This window comes from Ctenopharyngodon idella, chromosome 16 (genome assembly GCF_019924925.1).
Source record: "Ctenopharyngodon idella isolate HZGC_01 chromosome 16, HZGC01, whole genome shotgun sequence".
NCBI classification, from domain to species: domain Eukaryota; kingdom Metazoa; phylum Chordata; class Actinopteri; order Cypriniformes; family Xenocyprididae; genus Ctenopharyngodon; species Ctenopharyngodon idella.
In genome coordinates this window covers 3,911,226-3,937,615 of record NC_067235.1, presented here as the reverse complement: position 1 = coordinate 3,937,615, position 26,390 = coordinate 3,911,226, and the positions used below count along the sequence as shown (strand labels likewise).

The window sequence follows — 26,390 nt, the reverse complement described above, 5'->3', positions numbered from 1 at the left end:
GCTTTGGTTGCTATGATTTGGAATATCCATGGCAGTAATGTGTTACTAGTATCTCATTTTGAAGAATATTACTGAATATAAAAATGCAGTAACAAGCAATATTAACTTCTCATTGTACAATTAGGATGATTGGTCGGTGTAGTATTTGTCCCGCCCCTCCACTGTGATGATGGCTGGGTAAAAAAAGAGATTTCTGTGTTTTACCCCAAGTTGAACAGTTTTCAACTCTCAGCTACATAAAAAAGACCGGCAAACAAACTCGTGAAATATTATTATGGTACATAGATCATCAAAATTCAGTGCCATCAGTTTGCCTAAAAGAATGCAGAACATTCAAATGTTTTACGCACCATTTACACGTGGTTGGAAGCAGGTGTAAATTTCTTTCGTACCAACTAATATTTTGAAAATACGAACATTTTCATGAATCTGAAAATTTACATTCAGAATGGCTTTACAAACAATTTACATGAAAATTTGTTCAGCTTGTGTTTCATAAATGAGGCCCTTTGTACGTAAGAATTGCAATTTGATTTATTTTTAAAGGTACACTATGTAACTTTTTTGTTGTTAAATTTAAATAATTAGTCCATACATCATCAATCCTTTTTCCGAAAAATGTTTTTGTCTTATTTTTGATTCACTATGGTAAGCCTATGATAAGTGTTTATATTTAAGACCTGTCGGGATGGTTTTCGTAGGAAATTGCATATACGTTACTCACCCGTGAGTGTCTCGTCATATCCGTAAATAGAGAAAACTTGCTCCGTCTACTTTGATGCGAGTCTTGTGTGGAGTGGAATAGGTTAGTTGTCACAACGAGTGAGAAAGGTTGACATGAAGCAGTTAAATCTCCAACCTCTGGGGAATCACCCTTTTTTAAACAAATGCTGAACAGAGGAGAGTCTGCTGGCAAAAAGAGAACGTGACAGAGCTTGTAATAAAACAAGAATCAACATTGGCTTGGCTTTTCGAAGAAAGGGATTTGAAATGTAAAAGCGATGTGGAGATGATGGCGTTTTTATTACTCCACAGGTGAGTAATGTATTTTATTGAACAGATAAACTGCCATATGTATTTCTCTAACAGTTCATTGTAAAGCATTATCTGTTATGAAGGCTCATTACATTATGGTTGTTCTAGCACTGTGCTGGAATTTATTTCCAAGAAAGTACCTTGTCTATTAATGGCTAAAGCTAGTAACGTCTTCAGCTAGTCAGATTGAGAACCTTTCCATCTAAACTGATTATATCTCTTAAGCCTGGTAGTGAATGTTTTATGAGCAGTAGGATAGTCTCTCTCTCTCTCTCTCTCTCTCTCTCTCTTTTAGTTATGAGAAAGAACTATATTCATCCGCATATACACGCAGAGCCGAAGGACAACCGAAACAACGTTCTTCTGCAAAATGTATGCAGTTTTGTTTTTAAATGCTATATGGGGCCAAAAGTTACATAGTGTACCTTTAAATAAATAAATAAATAAATTGATAGATCCCAACAAACAAATGAGTTCAGAGATTTCAATAACTCAAAGATTTCTCATCAAATACAAATACCAAAACCAAATGATCTGAGCTATGCCATCCACATTAAAGACCTGTATTCTTAATGTATGTATGTTAACTATGGAAGCTTTTTCCGCCAAAGAATAAAAACTAAATAAAACAATTACGACTTTTTATCTCGCAATTGTGAGTTTGTAACTCACAATTCTGACTTTATTTCTTGCAATTGTGAGATATAAACTCACAATTGACCTTTTCAAAATTGCGAGTTATAAACCCGCAATTCTGACTTTTTCCGCAATTGCGAGTTTATACATTGCAATTCTGACTTTTTCTCAGAATTGTGAGATATACATTTTCTATTGCGAATTATAAAGTCCAAATTGTGAGGAAAAAACTTGCAGTTGCGAGGAAAAAAAGTTATTTTTTTATTCCTTGGAAACAAGCTTCCATAATCAACACTTGTTTTATATGTGCATTTTTATTTTTGCTAAAGGAGTTCTAGGTAATACACTGAAAGAAATTGTCACTCAGAAATTTCTAGTACATTTCACGAATAATTACAAAGAATCTACAAGTAACGGATTGAATTAAATGTGAAATTTCGAAGATGAAGTTATTAATAAATAAATATTCCAAGCAATGAATGAGCCTGTGAACCATACCAGAGTTAATTGTAACCCAGGTCACTTTTCAGATGGACTAACTCACACTCAAGTTCAGAAAAACGTTTTCACACCAACCAAGTGAACCAAACTCTGACGTCAAACAGACTTGTGTACGCAGTGTGAAAGCGCCCACACATGCACTTTTTAACCTCTCTTCTCCTCCTTCTCTTTCCTCGTATGTTCGTTTATTTATCTTAAGGGTGCTGTAGAGCTCCGGCCCATCGATCAGCGGGGTTTTATGTGTGTGTGGAGAGAAGTGAGTGTGGAATGCTGTTTGGTGATTTAGAGTTTCGAGGGTCTCGAGGGCCAAATAAAATCCCAGCGCTGTCGAGGTCTGTGCTCCCCACCTCCCACCTGCCTCTCCATTTAACCTCGCTCCCCTCCTCTCTGTTCATGTGTCAGGTCTGTCATGACAGGTGCAGTAAACACTGTCCCACTAACACAGAGATGGTGAATGTGTTAGGGAGGTTTTAAAAGGAGTTTGCAAGAAAGGGAGAGGTTGATCCTGTTCCATTTTTATTACTCATGTTAATGATCTGTTGTAGCTGGTCAGGAAAATACAGTCATTATAATTAAAGTGAACTTTAATGTAGTGCTATATAATACATTTAATATAGTGTAACTACATATTGGATTGATTAGTTCAAGATGAGTCAAAAACAGTCAATCTAATCACCATACAGGCAAAAGTTTGATTCAGGAATGGACTGATGTCTGAAGTTTGATATATGAAAAAATTATGAAACAGCTAAACTGAAAGAGAAGAAAGAGCAATATTTTATGCAATTTCTCAGTTTTTTTCCCTATACTTTATTTATGCTGTCAAACCGCAAGACCAAGAAAATGGCAAACCTTCTTTCTTTTTTTTTTCAAATATCATGAATTGTTATTTGATGAATATCAGTGACATTGACAGTCGTCATGACTTGAACAAAACTTTTTCAGATATTTATAATATTTCAACAAAACTGCTTTACAAATGTTAGGACAGAGATATCGCACTGGAGTTTTGAAGATAAAATTAAATAAATTAAATTAAATATGTTCATTACAGAAGAGGTGTAGAATTGTACATTCTAAAAAATGCTGGATTAAAAACAACCCAAGATGGGTTGAAAATGGACAAACCCAACGACTGGGTTGTTTTAACCCAGCGGCTGGGTAGTTTTATTCAACTCAACTATTGTTTAAATATTACTGTATTGCTTGCTTAAAATGAACCTAAAGTATGTTGGAAATGAACATTTATTAATAAGTTTAATGAATAATAATTAAACAATAAACATTTATTAAATTGCTTATTAATAAATGTTCACCTTTTGATTATTATTGTTGCCTCTAGTAATTATGTGTCTGATTTTTCAATTCCAACCTATTTTGGGTTCATTTTAAGCCAGATTTTAATTGGGCAAATATTTAACCTAACCGCTGGGTTAAAACAACCCAATCGCTGGGTTTGCCCATTTTCAACCCAACTTGGGTTGTTTTTAACCCAGCATTTTTTAGAGTGAAGGCATGAATAGCTTTCAAAAGTTTGGGGCCAGTAAGAAAGTCACCAAGGCTGCATTTATTTAAACAAAAATGTAGTAAAAACAGTAATACTTTTAAATTTTATTACAATTTCAAATAAAAATAATATGCTGATTTGCTGCTCAAGAAACATTTCTTATTATCAATGTTGAAAACAGTTGTGATGCTTCATATTTTTGTGGAAAACGTGACACATTTTTCAAGATACTTTGAGGAATAGAAAATTCAAAAGAACAGCATTTATTTCAAATACAAATCTTTTGTAACATTATAAATGTCTTTACTGTCACTTTTGAGCAGTTTATGCATCCTTGCTGAATAAAAATATTAATCTCTTTCGAAACAAAATCTTACGCTAGAGTATTTTACAATAAATGAATAGATCCCTCATATCTTAGTAATTCAGCTCTCCTGTTAAACAAATCAAGTGTTATTGCAGTTCAGCGTGAAGATTTATCTCCATATCAGCAGTTGTGTAACTAGATTCCAAACTGGCCCAAAAGCCCCTCGACTGGTTTATGGACAGCAGACCCCTGTAGCTCTAGTCTAAGGATCCTACAATTAGTATCTCCGTTTTGGCCTCCGTCTGAGCCTCTCCATCCCACGTTCACCTCCACGGCCTGATGGAAGGAAGCTGAGCCGTTGCAGCGTTGCAGCTGAAGCAGTGTTTTACGCATTAAGAGCTGCGCTGTCCAATGTAAACACGCAGCCACGAAGGACAGAGGAATAACAGTGCACCCTGTCCAGCATCTGTTTCCGCCACCGCAGCCTCTCCAAGCATTTCCCAGGCCTGGCTAATCAATCAGGGAGCTTCCAATGGGAGGAAGGGAACTGCTGTTGAGGCACTGGACAGGGTACCGCTATATATGGGGTGAACGGGGGCTGGCACATCGATGAACGTGTTTACGGTCTGTGGTCGACCAATGCTGATGCGTTTCCTATTTCTTTAGATTTTAGGTCATAAAGAGCTCACATCACCCACACAGCGCTACATTGACAGCAAGGTGGTGCGCACCCGTATGGAGGGGGAGTGGCTGTCATTTGACGTGACGGAGGCCGTCAGTGAGTGGCTGCTGCACAGAGGTAAAGAGTGTTTTACTATTAATGTCTTGTGCATATTTATGTATAAGTCCTGCTGGAAAATCCAACCCAAAACCAACATAAAGACCTAATGAAACCAAAATTGAATATTAATGGTAGTTTTCTCCAAAACATTGACAAAAAATGTCAATCTTTCTCGACAAAAATTTTGATGACTCATCTTGTACTCAAGGGTGTGTCCCTTGTGAAAAAGAAGTGTGCTTAATTGTATTGAATGTGCACTTGTAGTGTACTATAATATACAGTAGGTAATATAATATGAATGAAATAAAAGGCCACTTAAAGAGAGTACACTTTGTTTCTCAACTTAAGTACACTTTTAAAAAGTGCACTTTGTAAGGGTTAGTTCACCCAAAAATGAAAATTACCCCATAATTCACTCACCCTCAAGCCATCCTAGGTGTATATGACTATCTTCTTTCAGACAAACACGATCGGAAATATTTTTAAAAATATCCTGGCTCTTCCAAGCTATCCAAGTAATCCATACGGCTACAGGGGGATAATAAAAGCCTTCTGAAGTGAAACAATTGGTTTCGCATACTGCGCAAGTAGACTTGCTCCACAAGAGTAACCCGTGACGCGATGTATGACGTAGGATGTAGGAGTATCGTAAGCTTAGACGCCTCTTGCGAATTAAACAAATAGGGCCGTGCAACAAACTCAAGCTCCTCTTCTCTTATATCGAAATCCTCTCTTTAAAAATTCTTGTTTTAGACATCTAATTTGTGACCGGTGTTTTGTTTTGCTCTATCCTCTGCACTTCCACATTCCTCATTCCGTCATGCGTCGGGTCAGAGGTCACTCTTCCGCTGTAAAATGATGCATATGGTTGTCTGCGGGAAGCTAGTTATTATAGTTAATAAAGTATCAAAGTCTCTCTATTATGCTATATTAAAGGTTCTTAGTTCTGTTTTGGAGGTCTCCTATAACAGGTTTACATGCATCAAAGGTCAAAAATCACTTTCATTTTCTCATAATATACATTGCACATCACCACATTTTTTAGTGATTCTCAAACAACTCGTCCAATGCTTCAATCTCTCTAAACCCCTCCTTTCCACGAGCCTGCTCTGCTCTGATTGGCCAGATGGCCCAGTCTGTTGTGATTGGTCTACCGCTTGCAGCTCCCGGAGCTTCCTAAAGCTCAGCGATTGTACACACCGTAAAGACAGTAACGATGGCGTCGATTTTACCATATCACTCCGAGTGCGAGTCCGATGATGAAATATTGGAAGAACTAGTTATTCAACCCGATCATCCATCGCAAGGACGACTTGAGCAGGACATTTCTCAGTGATACGCTACTCAGTTTGACGTTCATTATGAGATGTTGCAACTGTAATTCTTCTACATCAGTATCAACAAGTGTATGTCCATCAACAAATTAAATGTGTATATTTCTAGTTTATTGTGTTGCACATGTGGGAACTGTATCATTTAACCGTATCAATAACAGTGCATACGTTAGCCGAGTACTAACATGAATAACTATTAAAGTATGTAAAACGAATCAGAAATCTTTCCTTTCACAGCACAGAGCACACCGTCTTGTCGACATGTTATCCACACTAACAAGCTACAGCCTTTGTGAGGGTTCAAGTTTTCGCGGGATGTCCACGCAGAACAAAGGCGGGCATTATGCAAATGTATTAACTCGTGACGTATGAACTTCGCGAAATTGAATTCGAACTAAAAACGACTCGGTTTAGCGGTTCAGAGTCGACTCTTTATTTTGAGAGACAATAACTTTCTTTATGATGCACTTTCAGCTTTACCATTTTGTAGACGTTTTTTTTTTTTTTTTTTGCTTCAAACCCCCTCATTCACTGCCATTATATAGCTTGGAAGAGGCAGAATATTTTTAAATATATCTCTGATTGTGTTCGTCTGAAAGAATATTGAAAAAATTCACAAATAATTACAAAGACATGGTAAATAACACATCGAAATTAAGCATGACATTCTGAAGTAGAAAGTGTGAAATAGTATTCCCCTGTAAAATGTACTTTAATAATCTTCAAAAAATCACATCCTCAAAGCATGCAAGTTTAGTGAGTTTTCACCATAGCTTTTAAAAGTGCAAGAGAATAGCAATAATAACAGGCCAGAGCAAAAGAAATCATGATGGTGTAGGATCATCGTCAGCATACATGAGCTCATAACAGTTGGAGCCCAGCGGTTCTCCATCACATTACGCAGGAGAGCGATAGACATCCGCGCAGCAGAGGCTACAGCGGGAGATATTCAGCATTACTAGAGTGGCTATGATGAATGCTGGAGCTGAGAGACAGCAGTGACGGTGTGTGACTCCTGAGGGATCATGGGAGTGGGCTATCTCAGCCTAACTCACTCACATCAGGGGCCCGATCCAGAGATGAGCTCATTTATCTGCTGTAGATTATCTGACCTTGCTGTGCATGTGGGGTTTTTTCACTGTTTTTCTCTCCCACCAGACAGAAACAATGGATTCAAGATCAGCCTGCACTGTCCCTGCTGCACATTTGTGCCGTCAAATAATTACATCATCCCCAACAAGAGCGAGGAGCTGGAGACACGCTTTGCAGGTGGCTTTGGGTGGGGGTGCGAGTGAGTGCGTTAGTTTGTGTGTTAGGGCTGTGTGTGTGTGTGTGTCTTGGAGAAAAAGAAAAGAAAAGTGGGGGAAAAAAAATGTTTTTATTTCTTCATAGAGTCCATCAGATATATATTTACTTCTGTCAAAAAGAAGTGGGTCTGATTGAGGCCTGAATCCCCCCGAATAAATTCAAAGCAAAAGGGTGCTTAAAAACCAGTCCAAAGTCTGGACACACCAACTCATTATAGATTATGCCTATTTGTCACATTTTAGAATAATAATAAAGTCATCAAAACTATGAAACAACACAACTGAAGACCTGGGAATTATGTATTGACCAAAAAATGTGACACAAATGAAAACTAGCTTATATTTGAACTTCTTTAAAGTTTCCACCCTTTGTCTCGATTCCAGATTCTAGTCAAATACTGCTTTCAACTGTATTGAACAAGTTTTTATGTTTGCTAGACACATGTTGATTCTTCTCCTTGACTATCTGGTCCTATTAAAATATATATATAATTTATTATTATTATTATTATTATTATTTAAAGAATGTTTTGACAGGTCGGAGCCAATAGCCTCGTGGGCAGCGCTCCAACGTATAGCGCGGCTGCACTTCAGGCGACCTGAGTTTGAGTCTCCTGGTTAATTGTTTTTGTATAGATTTACATTTATGCATTTGGAAGAGCTAATTTGGCAGATTTTATCCAAAGTGATATTGCATTCAAGGTACACTGAAAAAAAATATACTTTTACTTTAAAAAAAAAAAAAAAAAAAAAAAAACTCTAAATTTGTTACAGACATTTTATCTTAAATTATATTTTTGGTATAAAATCTTAAATTTAGATTTAATGTTAATTCAAAATATTTATTTTCGCAAAGACATAAACAGTCATTCAAAGATCATACCGTACTTAATCAGTTTGCTTTAGACACAAGCCAAAAACATATTACTTATATATAATTTAAATTAATTAAATTAATTAAAAAATAAAAAACAACAGAAAATTAATAAAATCCACAATAATTTCAGCAATCTGTAAAACTATAACCATCGTGTGTTCTGCATATCAACAGCAAAATTAATATTAAACAAAATTGTTTCTTTTTAATTGTTTCTATGGAGAATATTAACAAAACCATGATTCTCAATTACACCAATATAAAAATGCAATTTAAATAAATGACTCGATGACTAGGTCATGGCATTCCCTGGGAATCGAACCCTTGACCTTGCCAGCACCATACTCTACTGAGTGAGCTGCAGGAATGCCCTGTATAATTGTTTGATTTCTGTCTGTCTCACAGGTATAGATGACAGCTTTGTGCACGGAGGGGATCTGAAGATGTTTAAAAAGCGCCGTCACAGTGGCCAGTCTCCACACCTGCTGCTGATGCTGCTTCCATCGTACCGTCTGGAGTCCCAACACAAGAGCCACCGACAGAAACGAGCTCTGGACGCAGCCTTCTGCTCCAGGTAGGACCTTTTCACAAACGGCTAAACTGACTTTTTCCCCCAGAGTCTGTATCTGAAGCACAACTGTTTAAAACAGCACAGTGCTTCTGGTGTCTCTATAGATACTCATCTGTCGTTGCCAGATGTCAGTCCAGGGTTATGCAATCGTTGGGCCACATATCAAAGCAGAATGGACCACCTATCAATGCAGACTGAACTTAATCAATGAACTGGAAAGCTTTTCACTGTTAGATTAAAGCTAATGTGGCTCAATTGTCTTTTAATAAAAATCATCTGTATTCTTTCTCGTCAAGCCCATTGCTGTCACGATCACGTTATACGAATGTGCTGTTAATTTTATACTTCCTGACATATCGTGACATAACTTCCATGATAACATCCAGTATTAACAAGCTGAGAAACTATCAGACATTTCTGTCCAAATCGTAAAAAGAAAAATCGACATTGAAAATGGAAAGTGGATTGATCTGATTTTCAGTGTTGGCCAGAATTCAGAATTTTAAGAAATCACTTGAAAAATAACAAAACATTTTCTTTCCCGTGTTGACAAATTTCCTATTGGAATAGAGGGTTTGGGTGGGACGTCTCCAAGGACTCATCCTTTTTCTTTTTTCTTTTTTTTTAATAGCCAGTAGACAGTAAACACATCACAGCTGTGAACCATTATTTGCTACTTTCTAGTCAGTTGCAGGTTATATTGGGGGGGGGGGGGGGGTTCATTCTCATTCTAGAAAGTATTTGATTGGTCAGAAAACTGTAGCGCAGGATGAGTCATCAATATTTTAAATGTCTATGAATGTTTTAAATGTTTGTGAATTAGAATTGAATTAGTCACAGTGAAATTACATTAATCCAATACTCGTTTAGCAATATTTTTTCAAATATTTTAAATATGAGGGAAGAACAAAACACTAAACTTGGTTAAGGTATTTATCTAACAAAATTATTTGGGGGAAAAAAGGCAAACTGTTACAGGTTTTTATGGAAGCTTGTTTCTGCCACTAAATAACTAAAAATATAAAAGGTAATTGCGACTTTTTATCTCACAATTCAGACTTTTTTTCTTGCAATTGCAAGTTTACATCTCACAATTCTGACTTTATATCTCGCAATTCTGACTTTATATCACTCAATTCTGACTTTATATCTCACAATTCTGACTTTATATCACGCAATTCTGACTTTATATCTCACAATTCTGACTTTATATCACGCAATTCTGACTTTATATCTCACAATTCTGACTTTATATCTCGCAATTCTGACTTTATATCTCGTAATTCTGACTTTATATCACGCAATTCTGACTTTATATCTCGCAGTTCTGACTTTATATCTCGCAATTCTGACTTTATAACTCGCAATTCTGACTTTATATCACGCAATTCTGACTTTATATCACGCAATTCTGACTTTATATCACGCAATTCTGACTTTATAACTCACAATTCTGACTTTATATCACACAATTCTGACTTTATATCACGCAATTCTGACTTTATATCACGCAATTCTGACTTTATATCAAGCAATTCTGACTTTATAACTCGCAATTCTGACTTTATATCTGGCAATTCTGACTTTATAACACGCAATTCTGACTTTATATCTGGCAATTCTGACTTTATAACACGCAATTCTGACTTTATATCACGCAATTCTGACTTTATATCAAGCAATTCTGACTTTATAACTCGCAATTCTGACTTTATATCTGGCAATTCTGACTTTATAACTCGCAATTCTGACTTTATAACACGCAATTCTGACTTTATATCTCGCAATTCTGACTTTATATCACGCAATTCTGACTTTATATCACGCAATTCTGACTTTATTTCACACAATTCTGACTTTATATCTCGCCATTCTGACTTTATATCACGCAATTCTGACTTTATATGACGCAATTCTGACTATATCTCGCAATTCTGACTTTATATCTCGCAATTCTGACTTTATAATTTGCAATTCTGACTTTATATCTCGCAATTCTGACTTTATATCATGCAATTCTGACTTTATATCTCGCAATTCTGACTTTATAACACAATTTTGAGAAAAAAAATTCAGAATTGTGAGATATAAACTCGCTATTGCAAGTTTTTTCTGTTGCCTTTTTTATTTTTTATTTCATGGCTGAAACAAGCTTCGTTTTTTTTACTATGCAAAAAATAAATAAATAAAAGCAGAGAAAACAAAAAGCTCACAGTAAAAAGCATACACTGACTACAGCATAATCAGTTGCTAATAATCTGTTCATTGGTTCTCTTGTTTTTGCATGTGTTCATAATTTCTTTGTATGACAGCCTGACTAAAAATTATGTCTGCGCGATTTGGCATGTTTCATTGCGATATCATCACAAATGAAACAGTTGACTAAAGCACAATATACACAATGTGCTCACAAAATTTTTAACACATTTTTAATAATATTTGAATAAAGGGTGAAGATGTCAATTTACTTAGGCCAAACATGACTTTTGGCCACTACTGTACGTTTTGTGTATGAAAATGTTTATGGGTAAAAACATCAAATGTTTCATTAAAAACTAAATTTTGAGCAGTTATATGATTTTCTTTCAATCTAATTCCATTTTAAATTCAAGTTCAATAACTGAAATTAAATTTAAAGGCTTTACTTGCTTCATTTTATTCTGAATGCTGGACATTTAACATATACCACTATTGTGCATTTGCATTTGTAGAACAAAAAAATAAATATGCCTCTGCAAAATTTACTGTGGGATTCAACGGTGGAAAATCTATTCATGTAAAACTAGTCCTGTGAACATATGCATAGAGCTATAGAGAAGGCTACTGCTGTTATTTCTGTCAAAAAGTGTTTTTTTTTTTTTTTTTCCTCTCATTTTAAGCTTATAATTGATTATTTACATTTTAAAGAATATGCAGTTTTATGTGCATGTAATATGAAAGTGTAGCAACAATACGGCAATAAATAATTTTTGCATGCCAAACTTCTCTGGCCCTCAAGCCATTGGGTTAAACATCAGTTCTGCTCATCATCCCACAGAAATGTGCAGGACAACTGCTGTTTACGCTCTCTCTACATCGACTTCAAGAAGGATCTGGGCTGGAGGTGGATCCATGAACCGAAAGGTTACAACGCCAACTTCTGTGCAGGAGCCTGTCCGTATCTGTGGAGCGCAGACACTCAGCACAGCAATGTAAGACATTGTAGGAAAAAAACTTGTATCGTTTATTACCTTGTGCTTGGTTGGAATGAGCTGGAATGATTCTACTGTAGATGTAAAGCTACTAAGTGCCGAAGACAACAGATGAATAATAAATAGTTTGAATAACTGCATTTCATGTCCCGTTTCAGATCCTTGGCCTCTATAACACCATTAATCCAGAAGCGTCTGCATCTCCTTGCTGTGTGTCTCAGGATCTGGAACCCCTCACAATCCTCTACTACATCGGCAAAAACCCCAAAATTGAGCAGCTCTCCAACATGATTGTCAAGTCCTGCAAGTGCAGCTAGGAACCGATTAACTCCATTTCCAAGAACACACATTCACACAAACAAACATACAATAATTTAAACCCAATCACAAACATGCTGGGCAGGGTGTCAAGGTACTTCCTACAGAATAGTTCCTACAACAAGTACAGACCATAAAAAACTCTCAAAAACCAAGATGATATGTAAAAACACACAACTGAATGGTGTGTGGATGTGTGAACTGTCGGCATGTGTCACGTCACCCACTCATCACTCTATGGATGTGAGTTTGGCAAACACTGGAAGTATGTTATAGGTGTCTATATGTGAAGCAAGCGGAAGAAAAATCCCTTGTTCCATTTATTTCAAACAAACACTTTTTTTTTTTTTTTTTTGGTCGTTGTTGTTGATTTTGTTTCCCTCAATAATTCAGATATTGTTTGCTTGACTATTTGATAATATTTAAAACCCATGATATTGTTCACCAATACCGGTGAAGAGCTGGAAACTTCTGGCAAGCGTTTGTCGCAAACTGTGTAGCTGTTGCAAATGAACTCCAAGTTTGGCACGAATAAACCGTTTTTGCAAGGGGGTAGAGTTGGCGACTGAAAGATGAAATATTTTTAAAGTTAATGCGTGCCTCAGAAATACATAGTTTTACCACCTTACATGGTGTAAAAAAGGCCAAGACCAACAAGTCATGTTGCTCCAAGCAGCCAAGGACGTTTTTGTTCCATTGCGAGCAGTCATTTAGGTCAGAAACATTCTCTACACAAGTACAACTGCAACTGCAGTCGCGAATGCTTGGCCAACACATTGCAAGCAAAACCATTGCACATTCTTACATTATTGTGGCAGTTTCTATCAAATGTCTGTGCCATTAAGCCAAATGTTTCATCATGCAGATAGCTAGATATAAACATGTCGACATCGCTAAGCAAGAAGCTTTGTTCCAGCATGACAGTAATTGATCTAAAAGAGAAAAGCGACTAGAAGTTTATGCTAGTGTGCAAAAAGGAGGCGTTTCAGAAAACCACACAGAGCTATACCAGAGCATATAGTGCCTGGTTAAACTGGAATACGGGTGGTTAGTGAATAACACGCTGGTTTTGTGCTGAAATAAAGCACGCAAAAGTGGCAACTTCATGAATTCACCCCTTGGTGCCTTATTACAGAGCGGGTGCAGCTATGATGTCAGCAACTCAACAGTGTTGAAAGGAAGTGATGTCATCAGAATGGTACAGAGACTGAGGCGACGGTGGGTAATTCACAATAGGTATGTTTACATGCACTAATTTTCGTCAGTCGAATGAATCCAATCCCATTTCAGATTCTGAACGTTCCCTAAGCGTTGCGTTGATTCACATATTCGTTTACATTCGTGTGCATTACATATATTCCAATCAAAACCAGACTTACCGTGAGTAAAATTGTCATATTTTTGCCTCAATGGCGTCTAAAAAGAAGGAGCTTTTGTAAATATTCCGAGTCTTACCAGTGAGAAGTCATGTCTCGCATGTAAACGTAGCTATTGATGTTAGAAGAGTTGTGTCAGTAAAGTCAGATTTTGATGAAAGGATTTGAAGAATGTGAACAGACATGTAACGGACAGGTCATGTAAGTGAGAGACAGTAACCCCGGTTCATCCTTTTGAACATGTTGTGCAGAGGCCAGCTTGACAAATGCACTGCAGCAGCGTTTTCATGGAGAAATGTTTTATACACATCTCAAAGTGTCTTCCTGAATTTGTGATTTTGTTTTCTCTCAGAGAAAGTGATCCATTGTTATGAAGAATTGCACTGACTATTTTATTTCTACATTTTCTGTTTTGTTTTGTTTTATTATTTGTAACTATTGTTTGCTGGTTTTTATTCGTAGTTATAGCTTCACCCACATAACATGAGCTGATGATGTGAGTGGCTTCCAGGTGGAGGTTCACCTTTTAAGTCCTTATCTTAACAAGAATTAGAGAAGAGAAAAAGAGAAACGTCCACTCACGCCCAGGATTTTTAGGTGACACTTATTTTATTTGTATTAGGGCAAGAATGCCAGTGGACTTCCTGCAGACACAGGAAGCAGAAGGAGACACCAGCATTGTCACACTAGAGCTGTTTATTGTTATTGTTGTCTATGATGATGATGATGATGTCGATATTGTTGACCCACTATGATGTATTGTAACACATTACTGTTGTGGTGCTCTAGTGGTAAATAAATTATTTAAGTGACAAGGGATGGTGTGTGTGTGTGCTCTATTTGGGATGATAATGTGCTTAAGTTAAATACTTATTAAAAAATACATTTTGCATAGAGAAAAGTTATTTTTAGGACCATTTACACATACACACACACACACACACACACACACACACATACATATATATATATATATATGCTCAGTGTAAATGAGTACACCCCCTTTGAAAAGTTACATTTTAAACAATATCTCAATGAACACAAAAACAATTTCCAAAATGTTGACAGGACTAAGTTTTATGTAACATCTGTTTAACTTATAACATGAAAGTAAGGTTAATAATATAACTTAGATTGCACATTTTTCAGTTTTACTCAAATTAGGGTGATGCAAAAAATGAGTACACCCCATTGAAAGTCTCTGGAGCAAAGCTAAATTTTATACTACAAATGTCTAATTTAACAAGAATTCAACCACAGGTGAGTCTAATTATTCATTACACAGGTGTCCAGCAGACAGATGACTATAAAAGGGTGTTAAAACCCCTTCCCATTTCATGCTGTCAGCAATGGCACCACATGGAAGAGAAATGTCACAAGACCTGAGAAAGAAAATCATTTCTTTACACCAGAAAGGTGAAGGGTACAAGAAGATCAGCAAAGCTTTACTTATCAGTCAGAATACTGTAGCAAAAGTGGTACAAAAATTTAAAAAAGATGGAACTGTAACCATCTCACAGAGACGTCCAGATCGTCCACGGAAGTTAACACCTCGACAGAAGCGTCTTCTGATGAGAAGTGTTGAAGAAAATCGGCATGCAAGTTCACTGCAGTTATCTAAAGAAGTAGAAAGCCAAACTGGGGTGACTATTTCCCGTGACACAATACGCAGAGGAATGGCATGCATGGGTGCCATCCACGAAAGAAGCCTCTCCTAAAGCCCAAACACAAAAAAGCCCGCCTACAGTTTGCCAGGGCCCATGCTGACAAAGATGAAGACTACTGGGACTCTATACTCTGGAGTGATGAGACCAAGATAAATGTTTTTGGAACTGATGGCTTCAAAACTGTATGGCGTCACAAAGGTGAGGAATACAAAGAAAACTGCATGGTGCCTACAGTGAAACATGGTGGTAGCAGTGTCCTTATGTGGGGCTGCATGAGTGCTGCTGGTGTCAGGGAGCTGCATTTCATTGATGGCATCATGAATTCACAGATGTACTGCTCTATACTGAAAGAGAAGATGCTACCATCACTCCGTGCACTTTTCCAACATGACAATGATCCTAAACACACATCTAAGGCCACTGTTGGATTTCTGAAGAAGAACAGGGTGAAAGTGATTCAGTGGCTCCTGATCTGAACCCAATCAAACACCTAATTCTGCAGAGACAAGTTGAGCATCACTCTCCATCCAGCATCCAGAAAAGTTGTGACATTTTTTTTAAATTTGAATAAAATGAAAACTAATAGACTTTCAAATCACATGAACCAATGTTTTATTCACAATAGAACATAGATAACATAACAAAGAAGAGACCTGTAGCAAGAGACCTGTATCAGGCATCAAATTTGAAATGAGCTCATATAGTGGATAAAAGTGTAACATTTCTCTGTTTAACATTTGTTATCTATGTTATATTGTGAATAAAGTATTGGCTCATGTGATTTGAAAGTCTTTTAGTTTTCATTTTATTCAAATTTTAAAAATGTCTCAACTTTTATATATATATATATATATATATATATATATATATATATATATAATATATGTGTGTGTGTGTATATATATATATATATATATATATATATATATATATATATATGTATATATATAATCAGGCATAACATTATGACCAACTTCCTAATATTGTGTTGGTCCCTCTGACCCGTCGAGGCATGGACTCCACTAGACCCCTGAAGGTGTGCTGTGGTATCTGGCACCAAGATGTTAGCAGCAGATCCTTTAAGTCCTGTAAGTTGTGAGGTGGAGCCTCCATGGATTGGACTTGTTTGTTCAGCACATCCCACAGATGCTCGATTGGATTGAGATCTGGGGAATTTGAAGGCCAAGTCAACACCTCAAACTCATTATTGTGCTCCTCAAACCATTCCTGAACTATTTTTGCTTTGTGGCAGGGCGCATTATCCTCTTGAAAGAGGCCACAGCCACCAGGGAATACCGTTTCCATGAAAGGGTGTACATGGTCTGCAACAATGCTTAGGTAGGTGGTACGTGTCAAAGTAACATCCACATGGATGGCAGGACCCAAGGTTTCCCAGCAGAACATTGCCCAAAGCATCACACTGCCTGCGCCGGCTTGCCCTCTTCCCATAGTGCATCCTGGTGCCATGTGTTCCCCAGGTAAGCGACGTACATGCACCCGACCATCCACGTGATGTAAAAGAAAACGTGATTCATCAGACCAGGCCACCTTCTCCCCATACACAACAAACTGCGATGCACTGTGTATTCTGACACCCTTTCTATCAGAACCAGCATTAACTTCTTGAGCAATCTGAGCTACAATAGCTCATCTGTTGGATCGGACCACACGGGCCAGCCTTCGCTCCCCACGTGCATCAATGAGCCTTGGCCACCCATGACCCTGTCGCCGGTTCACCCTTGAACCACGTTTGATAGATACTGACCACTGCAGACCGGGAACACCCCACAAGAGCTGCAGTTTTGGAGATGCTCTGACCCTGGCTCTGTCGTCTAGCCATCACAATTTTGCCCTTGTCAAACTCTCTCAAATCCTTACGCTTGCCCATTTTTCCTGCTTCTAACACATCAACTTTGAGGACAAAATGTTCACTTGCTGCCTAATATATCCCATCCACTAACAGGTGCCGTGATGAAGAGATAATCAGTGTTATTCACTTCACCTGTCAGTGGTCATAATGTTATGCCTGATCGGTGCATATAAACTTTTATAAACTCCGCTAACATAACCAGACTATTACACTGCCTTATGATAAAACCCTAAACATTTAATCTCCATTTACTCCATTTGTTTATTTAACTTACATATGCCATGAGCAAGTGGACATAAACTACAGTACAAAACCTTGAGCTTATTCTGACGACGCTCTGATACTGTATATCCTCCCAGTGGCCTTTCAACTCTGGAGGCTTGCCAGGCTCATTAGCCGAGAGTTTGTGGTTCCTTATTTAGGATTCGAGCAGCAGAAAGCTCTGGAGACTGTCAATCTGGAATTAGGTTCGGATTGATTAAGACTCAACTCAACATTCTGCAGATAAACGCTCTGCAAACGGATGATGTCACACATATAGGCTGTGTGAAAATTGCTGGTTTTTACCAAGTTCTTGGGACTGGCGTCGACTTTTTTCAGTCGGATACCATCTTGGTACTTCACTAGAGAATTCATAATTAAACATAGCAGAACAAACTCTGACATAGGACACAATTGTGAAAATTAGTTTGCAAAATTTACTCCACTGTCTGTGGGACTTTTTCTGGTTGAAAATAATGATAATAAGTCCAAATATTTGTAAAGCTGTGCATATTGCAAATCTCTGAATTTTAAAATGGCCAAATATGAAGGATTGTTGTTAACTCTTTGTTTGCTGGAAGAGAAACATTACCTAGATTATATATATTACTTATATTTTATGACAAACAAGCTTTTGGTTTGTTTGGAAAGTGTTTGACCTTTTTAGAAAACCTTGACGGAAGGCAGAGTATATAAACAATTAAAGAGGTTAATTGTCACGCAATGGGTTGCAAATACAGAAATAAAGAGCTCTAAGTGCAAGCAGTGACTTTTACTCAGAATAAACTCAAAATTACACTTTTCAAGAAATCTGGGAACACAAACATGGGAAACCAAACAACCACAGTATAGATGAGATCAGACCAAGAACAACTGAAAATCAGGATAGCTTCAAACTCAAACCATTCAAAGAAACAAGAAACAATGACCAACTATGGCGACAAATGCAAACAGAGAAACAGAATAGAAAACAGAGACAAACCAAATGCATCAGAATCGAACAGATACACAGACCAAACGTTACACGACAATGGCATTCTGGGGGCCTGAAAATACAAACTTTTGAAAAAAGGATTCAAAGTGTAGGTTTTTTAAAACAATACTGTTATCATCGTGTAAACTTTGTGAATTTGTGAAAACAGTGGCGTCATGCACATGCATATTAGCACACAGTGCTAGTCTATAGGCATGTAGTTTTTCTTTACAAAGTGACATCGCCAACTACTGGCCTGGCAGCAGAATACAGTATTTTTAATCATTTTCACGGATCCATGTGAACAGGGATTGTTTTGACAACGTTGTCATCTGTATGTGAAAAATGCAAATCTTTTCCATTTTTAGTACATCGTTGTAGTGTAAACGTACGCTAATACTGTATTTGTAATGGGTTTTATTGCTGTTGTATTTATTTTATTGTTTTATCTTTTTTATTATCATTTGTTAATGTTTTTTTTTTTTTTGTTGTTGTAATAAAAAATATATAAAACAAAATTCTAAAAAATGGTTTGCAACACATTGTAAAATATGGCATTCATTGGCTGATATGGGGATAGCAGAGGAGACATGTTTTTCCTATATGTTCTTATTCGATTTTTCCTTGAGGTTGAATTATAATGTATTATTTCAAAAACCATTATTTAGGCCACTGCGCCTTTAAGACTTCTACGTAAATGCTCTCCTCACATGTGAACAGAGCTTCAATACTTTCACAAACAGTCTTTTGGTTTGTGGTCGGGTCAAACAGGATACTTTAATAACAGTCTCTTTTTTAAAGCTGCATCACATTGTGACAAATTCATAAAACAATCAGTCCTTCAAGTTCAACAAGAGTCCCAGTTTTAAGGTCCTTTTTTAATCCTGTTCCACTGTCTACTCTACAAATAAATGAAGGCAAAAGGTTTGGGACAAGATGTTTTTGCAGATTATTTTCAGTAAATGTCCTTCTTAGATTAATTAGAACATTTTTGGTACTGAAAGTCACAGTATGTTTTTAAGTTATTTCAAAAGATCAAGGACATTGATTCCTCATGCTATAAATCTTGTTTGCTAATATGCTGACTTTCACTCATCCCAGCAACATAGAACTGATGTGCAACTAGCTCAGCTGTGGCTTTGTGTTTGTTTTGGAATCTCACATGAATCTTTAGTCCAAGGTCCCTTTATTTAAATGAGGCTTACATAGTTAGCTGGATGTTTCAAGATAACCTGGCATAAAGAAGCATAAACCAAGATTTTCCATTCTTTTGAAGCAAACTTAAATTGACCAAGCTAAATAAGTAGGCCTAAAGCCAAAACATACTTTATGCTAGTACGCAAATGCAGATAGAAATGGTTCGCTGACACTATGCAAGTGCACAATGCTGTTTTACAGATATCCGTGAAGGTCTTGAATCTCATTTCTAAATTCTTTCAAATTGCAATTTTGCCATTAAACTAGATTGTTTTTATTCAGGTAGCTAGATATAAATGTGTTGACAACTTGCTCAGCAGGATTTCTCCATGCCAACCGAAAAGTGTGCTCAGTTGACCAACCCGAATTCCAGAAATGTTGGGATGTTTTTTTTTTTTTTTTAAATTTGAATAAAATGAAAACTAAAAGACTTTCAAATCACAATATTTTATCATATATATATAATATGATATAATAATAAAATATTTATCAGCCAGTATTTTATTCACAATAGAACATAGATAACATAACAAATGTTTAAACTGAGAAATGTTACAATTTTGTGCACAAAATGAGCTCATTTCAAATTTGATGCCTGCTACAGGTCTCAAAATAGTTGGGACGGGGGCATGTTTACCATGGTGTAGCATCTCCTCTTCTTTTCAAAACAGTGTGAAGATGTCTGGGCATTGTCTGGAGTTTTGGTGTTGGAATTTGGTCCTATTCTTGCCTGATATAGGTTTCCAGCTGCTGAAGAGTTCATGGTCGTCTTTGATGTATTTTTCTCTATAGGTGAAAGATCTGGACTGCAGGCAGGCCAATTCAGCACCCGGACTCTTCTACGATGAAGCCATGCTGTTGTAATAGTTGCAGTATGTGGTTTGCATTGTCCTGCTGAAATACTCAAGGCCTTCCCTGAAATAGACGTCATCTGGAGGGGAGTATATGTTGCTCTAAAACCTTTATATACCTTTCAGCATTCATAGTGCCTTCCAAAACATGCAATCTGCCCGTACCGTTTGCACTTATGCACCCCCATACCATCAGAAATGCTGGCTTTTGAACTGAACACTGATAACACGCTGGAAGGTCTCCCTCCTCTTTAGCCGTGATTTCCACCAAGAATGTCAAATTTGGATTCGTCTGAACATAGAACACTTTTCCACTTTGAAACAGTCCATTTTAAATGAGCCTTGGCCCACAGGACATGATGACGCTTCTGGACTATGTTTACATATGGCTTCCTTTTTGCATGATAGAGCTTTAGTTGGCATCTGCAGATGGCACGGCGGATTGTGTTTACCGACAGTGGTTTCTGGAAGTATTCCTGGGCCCATTTAGTAATGTCATTGACACAATCATGCCGATGAGTGATGCAGTGTCGTCTGAGGGCCCGAAGACCACAGGCATCCAATAAAGGTCTTCGGCCTTGTCCCTTACACACAAAGATTTCTAGAGGTTTCTCTGAATCTTTTGGTGATGTTTTGCACTGTAGATGATGAGATTTGCAAAGCCTTTGCAATTTGACGTTGAGGAACATTGTTTTTAAAGTATTCCACAATATTTTTACGCACTCTTTCACAGCTCTGCCTATCTTTACTTCTGAAAGACTCTGCCTCTCTAAGACATCCCCTTTATAGCTAATCATGTTACAGACATGATATCAGTTAACTTAATTAGTTGCTAGATGTTCTCCCAGCTGAATCTTTTCAAAATTTCTTGCTTTTTCAGCCATTTGTTGCCCCGTGCCAACTTTTTTAAGACCTGTAGCAGGCATCAAATTTGAAATGAGCTCATTTAGTGGATAAAAGTGTAAAATTTCTCTGTTTAAACATTTGTTATGTTATTTGTGTTTTATTGTGAATAAAATATTGGCTCATGTGATTTGAAAGTCTTTTAGTTTTCGTTTTATTCAAATTTAAAAATCGTCCCAACATTTCCGGAATTCGGGTTGTATTGAATGTGCACTTATAGTGTACTTCAAATCTTAAAAGTATTTAAAAAAATAAATAAAATAAAAAAATTCTGTACTTGTAGATAATATTAATGAAAGAAAAGGCCACTGAAAGGGGTACTTCTTTTCCACAAGGAAAAATAGTTGCTAATACACAAATGCCTGAGACTGGCATTACATTATGAATTGAACAATGCACAAAAATTGAGCTTGCATAGCTAGAAATGTTTGCGTTCACATGCTTTTACATAGAGTGTGTTTCAGGTCTTCGTCATATTGTAAGAATGAGACCTAAATGGGATTGAAAAAAGCAGTTTCACACTCAACAAAAACACTTTTTTCTTTTATCTCTTTATCCAAGTTTCTCTCTCTCACCGACTCCTTGCTCTCTGCTTTCATTCCGTCAAGTGTTCATGTGCAGGCACACACACACACACACAGACACACACACACACACAAAAAAGCTCTTGTAATCCAGCAGGAGAGGTTTGAGGTGAAAGGGTCTCTGGCCCCTTGGGATCTGAATGATTTGGGGATTCAGTAATTCAGCCGCAGCTGGCTGCACACAACAATATGAAATTAGCGAGAAGCATTTTGAGCGGTGATGTCAGCACTAAACCATGCAGGGACCCCATTAGCACACAGAGGAATTTTGGGACTACTTGTCAAAGGCTGTTTGTGTGTCCATTCATGCAGAGAGAAAAAAATAAGAGGAAAGCAACGTTCCTCTTGTCTCAAATGTTTGTATGAAAATGCAAAGAATTCCTTTGATGCCGTGTTGACATCTGTCTCTAGCGCTCTTGGCCTGTCTCGTGTGTGTCAGCAGTAATTGCCCTGCAGACAGAGGCTTGTATTGCATCTGTAATTACACAGGAAAGCCAGCTCCTTTGAGCTGAGGATTAGTAACTCTTTGTGTTAGCACTGAAAAGGGGCATGAAGGCAGTCCAAGTGAAGCATCGCACAGAATCCGAGTACAAAGTGCTCCTCCACCCGCCCTTCCCTTGAGTTTGACAGGCGTCTTGGAGATGTCATGATAGAGAGAGGCAGGAAGAGATCTGTGGACATTCAATCCCTGCAGCGCCGGTCTGCCTGGCGACGGGGCCAGACTCTGGGCCCCCCACTGAACTACGGACCCCCGTAACCCTTGCACACATATATGGTCATATTGTATACATCCTAAATCTTGGGAGGAATGAGGACAAACACAGTTGAAGAAGGGTGAGGGATGTATTTATAGCACATACTCGAGGCTAAGTGAGGAGATGGGGTGGTCTGTATCAATCCCTCTGGGAAAAAAGGTGACGTGCTGCAGTCATTAGTGCCTTTTTCACAAAGTCGGTGCTCAGTCTGGAACTGTTGTATGCATTTCCACATCAGAAAAAGCAGTTATGAGCTAGAAAAACTGGCTCTGCAACAGAAGATGCTTTAGATGCTCTTTATTCCAAACTTTTATGCATTTCTTTGTGGAATGCAAATGAAGCTATCTATACTCACAGCTTTTTCATTCTTCGTGTAGGTGTAAAACAAAGCAGCATTATGTGTTAGCGAACATTCAACACCACCCACTCTGCTGAGAGTGCCGTTTAGATGAATACGTAAATATGTTCTGCGTGCTTTCCTTTCAATAACAAAATAACCACAACAAAAATGAGAAAACAGCAAGCATTTTTTATAGAAAGCATAAGAAAAGCATCTGATCATAGCAACATGTAAATGTTAGCACTCTGCAAATTCGCACTCCAGTAAAGTCATGTCACGTTTATTTAAATAGCACTTTATTCAATAGATTGCTTAAAAAGCAAGCAGCTTTACTGTGTTAGTGTCTTATTTCATCAGAAGCACAACTTCATTTTCTACTATAAAGTGGCTCTCCAGTGTGCTCATGGTTTTACCCGCAGACATCTTACCTCAATGGACTCAACTGAAGGAATGAACCAGAGAAGAGTTGGCCTGGTTTGGCTTGAGGAAGCCTCCGGCTCCTGGCTCTAGAAAGGCAGGAACTGCCTGAATGCTGCCGATTGCTTTTTGGCTGGCTGGAACCTGTCAGCGACAGCACTGACTGCTCCACCGAACAGGCCCAACTGCAAAAGGCTTCCAGGAGAAAGGCTTTCTTTTTCCCTGATGCCAGACAGGTTGAGCCACAGATCCCACTCTGTGGCAACCATAGCAGCCATTGCATAGCCAATGGAGCGGGCCGTCTGCTTAGTGGCACGGAGGGCAAGGTATGTGGCCCGGCGGATTTCCCTGACCGACTCAGGGTCAGTAGCCTCATTGGAGTCCAGGTCATTGAGCAGGTCGGCCTGGTACACCTGCAGAATAGCCATAGTGTACAAGGATGCACCAGCATGACCTGCTGCTTAATAAGCTTTTCCCATGAGGTTGGATGTAACTTTGCAAGGCCTCGAGGGCAGTGTGGGTTTCTTTAGTGAAGTCGTCACCCTGGGGGAGAGATAGCAAGCAAGCGTGTCCTCAAACCACAGTAATGCACCATGCCCATACTCTCCAAGCCCCACGATGGAGGAGTAATTCAACATTGAGTGGTAATGGACTCATGCCAAGTATGGGTTGCCCCAAGACCTCAATACCTCAATAGGGAGGTCTGGGAAGAATGGCACTTACGAGGCTTCTGACCATTCTAACTTCAATTTGTCTAGTGCACAAGTAACCACTTCCAAAAGTTCTTCAAACACACAATTTGACTGTGCTTTAGATGTATGGGTGGCACTTACGGCATCTGGGTCACCACCCAGCTCCTTAGAACCAGAGGCGACCGAAAGGTCCTTATCTGGATCAGAAGAAATTGCTAGGCGAACTTCCAGATCCATAATGCGTCCCTCGGATTCTGCCGATTGAGCAAGAGAAAGCCTGTCTTAAACTCATCAACTAGATCTGTGAACCCCATGGTTTAAGCCGCCACGTAGCCTCGGCAGACGTGGGACTTGAACTACTGGGCACAGACTCATATCGCTCGTGAAGAGAGCCAAATGTGAGCGGAGCTTTCTCAAAGTGAGTTTCTCACATTTAGGGGAATCGGCTCCCTCGAGAGCCGATCAAGCGTGCTCCACTCCCAAGCAGATGACACAAAGGCCACATTCACACAGCAACAGAATAAGGTTGTCAGTCCTGTATTTGAGTCCTTAATACGGTTATGTTCACACACAGTACGGTTATTTATGGGAGTGACAACCGCATTCTATAACCGAACTCACACCCGTAAATTTTCACAACTGCATTCTCGGAAAATTCGCACTGTGTGAACAGAACAGGACTAGACAACTAGTTGTCTGTAACGTCATACAGTGCGAGAGAGCCGCTATGCTTAGGGGTTTCGTGTGTTGTTTCACTTTCTGTAACTTACAACGAGGGAGATATGAGCTGTGTGTCATCTGAAGGTTTTAGATCCAGTCACTATTCTCCACCGGAGCTGCTCCCATCAGTTTTGTTTTCTACGCACGACTTAAATGCCATGTAATGGATGAGAAACTGCGAAGGACGTGAGACGCCAGTGCAATGGTTAAATGTGTTCGGCTAGCACATGTTTACATTGAAGCTGCTGTCAGTTAATGAAGATTTGATGGATGAACTCAATTGGACTAGACTCTGTCCTGTCAAAAGTGATAAACTTTTCAGTTTTATGGACGTCGCCATCTTTGATATTACTTTGATCACTGTCACTACGGTTACTAGAGAATACAAGCTCGACTCTCGTTGCACGTTCATACAGTATTCGAGATGCTAAGTTGCTGTGTAAATGGGACATTTCGAGACTCACACCTGTAAGTAAATTCGGTTGTCAATCCCTAAAAGTGTGAATGTAGCCAAAGACTGTGCTCGTCATCCTTGGTGATATAACGACTTTTCTTTTTTTTCTTTCTTTCTTTCTTTTTTTTTTTTTTTGAACTAACACAGAACGTGAATTCCCACACATGCAAACAAACGACATCCTGAAGACAAAGAAGCTGGTGACACTACATCACCTGACAGGCTTTTGGCCAATCAAGATTGGTGTTTCCCTCATGTGCTTCAGACACCAACTCACACAGAATCGTTCCCATAGCGTCAAGCGTTGAGTTCCACTTGAAAAGGGAACTGGAAGTCTTTATGTTCAGACATTAATTTTCATAATTTAATGGGAACATTTGCACAACGTTCTTAGAACATATTTTTGTTTGCTGGTCAGAAGTAGAAACACCACAAAATGTGTTCCAAATTAAATTCTGGGAGGAGCATGTTCATGTCATCCCAGAGATCACAAAGCTACTAGGCTACAAAATATTAACCTAGTTTGCACAACCCTAATCATATTTATCACGCACATAATGATGAAAAATGCAGTCTGGATTAGAGAATCACTAAAAGTGTTGCTATTACTTCTGAAAGTATAATCATTATTGTGAGATTAACTGTACAGTGCTACACACTGACATATGAGAGCTCTGCTCTCTTGAATACTCAACATTAAGAGGGGCATTAGATGCATTTCAGTGTGGGAACTCAATGTCTCTCTGCTGTTGTGAGAAACCTTGCCTGCCGCTGAGTGAGGGGAAGTTTAGGATCCCTGTGGAGCATTCCAGCTTTACATATAAAATATGACCCACCACAGTATAAAATAACAATTAAAACTCAGCAGCTCCTGGAAGTGACCCAGCTTCTCACTGGAGGTACAGAGAAGAGAAGCTCAATGTGTTTTGGGTGTATGCTGATCATTCATGTCAGTTCTAATAACA

General features: G+C 38.2%; 1 protein-coding gene across 1 annotated transcript in view; it reads left to right on the top strand.

Annotated features, from left to right (window-relative positions):
* tgfb2 (transforming growth factor, beta 2) overlaps positions 1–14,558 on the top strand; it is a 46,790-nt gene extending 32,232 nt beyond the window's left edge. Inside the window, exons 3-7 of the mRNA XM_051864911.1 lie at positions 4,653–4,785; positions 7,260–7,370; positions 8,691–8,859; positions 11,894–12,047; positions 12,206–14,558. Of these exons, the coding sequence (XP_051720871.1) occupies positions 4,653–4,785; positions 7,260–7,370; positions 8,691–8,859; positions 11,894–12,047; positions 12,206–12,364 (726 nt within the window). The 3' untranslated portion in view covers positions 12,365–14,558. The remainder of the gene's footprint in view (positions 1–4,652; positions 4,786–7,259; positions 7,371–8,690; positions 8,860–11,893; positions 12,048–12,205) is intronic.
* The last annotated feature ends 11,832 nt before the right edge of the window (positions 14,559–26,390 follow it).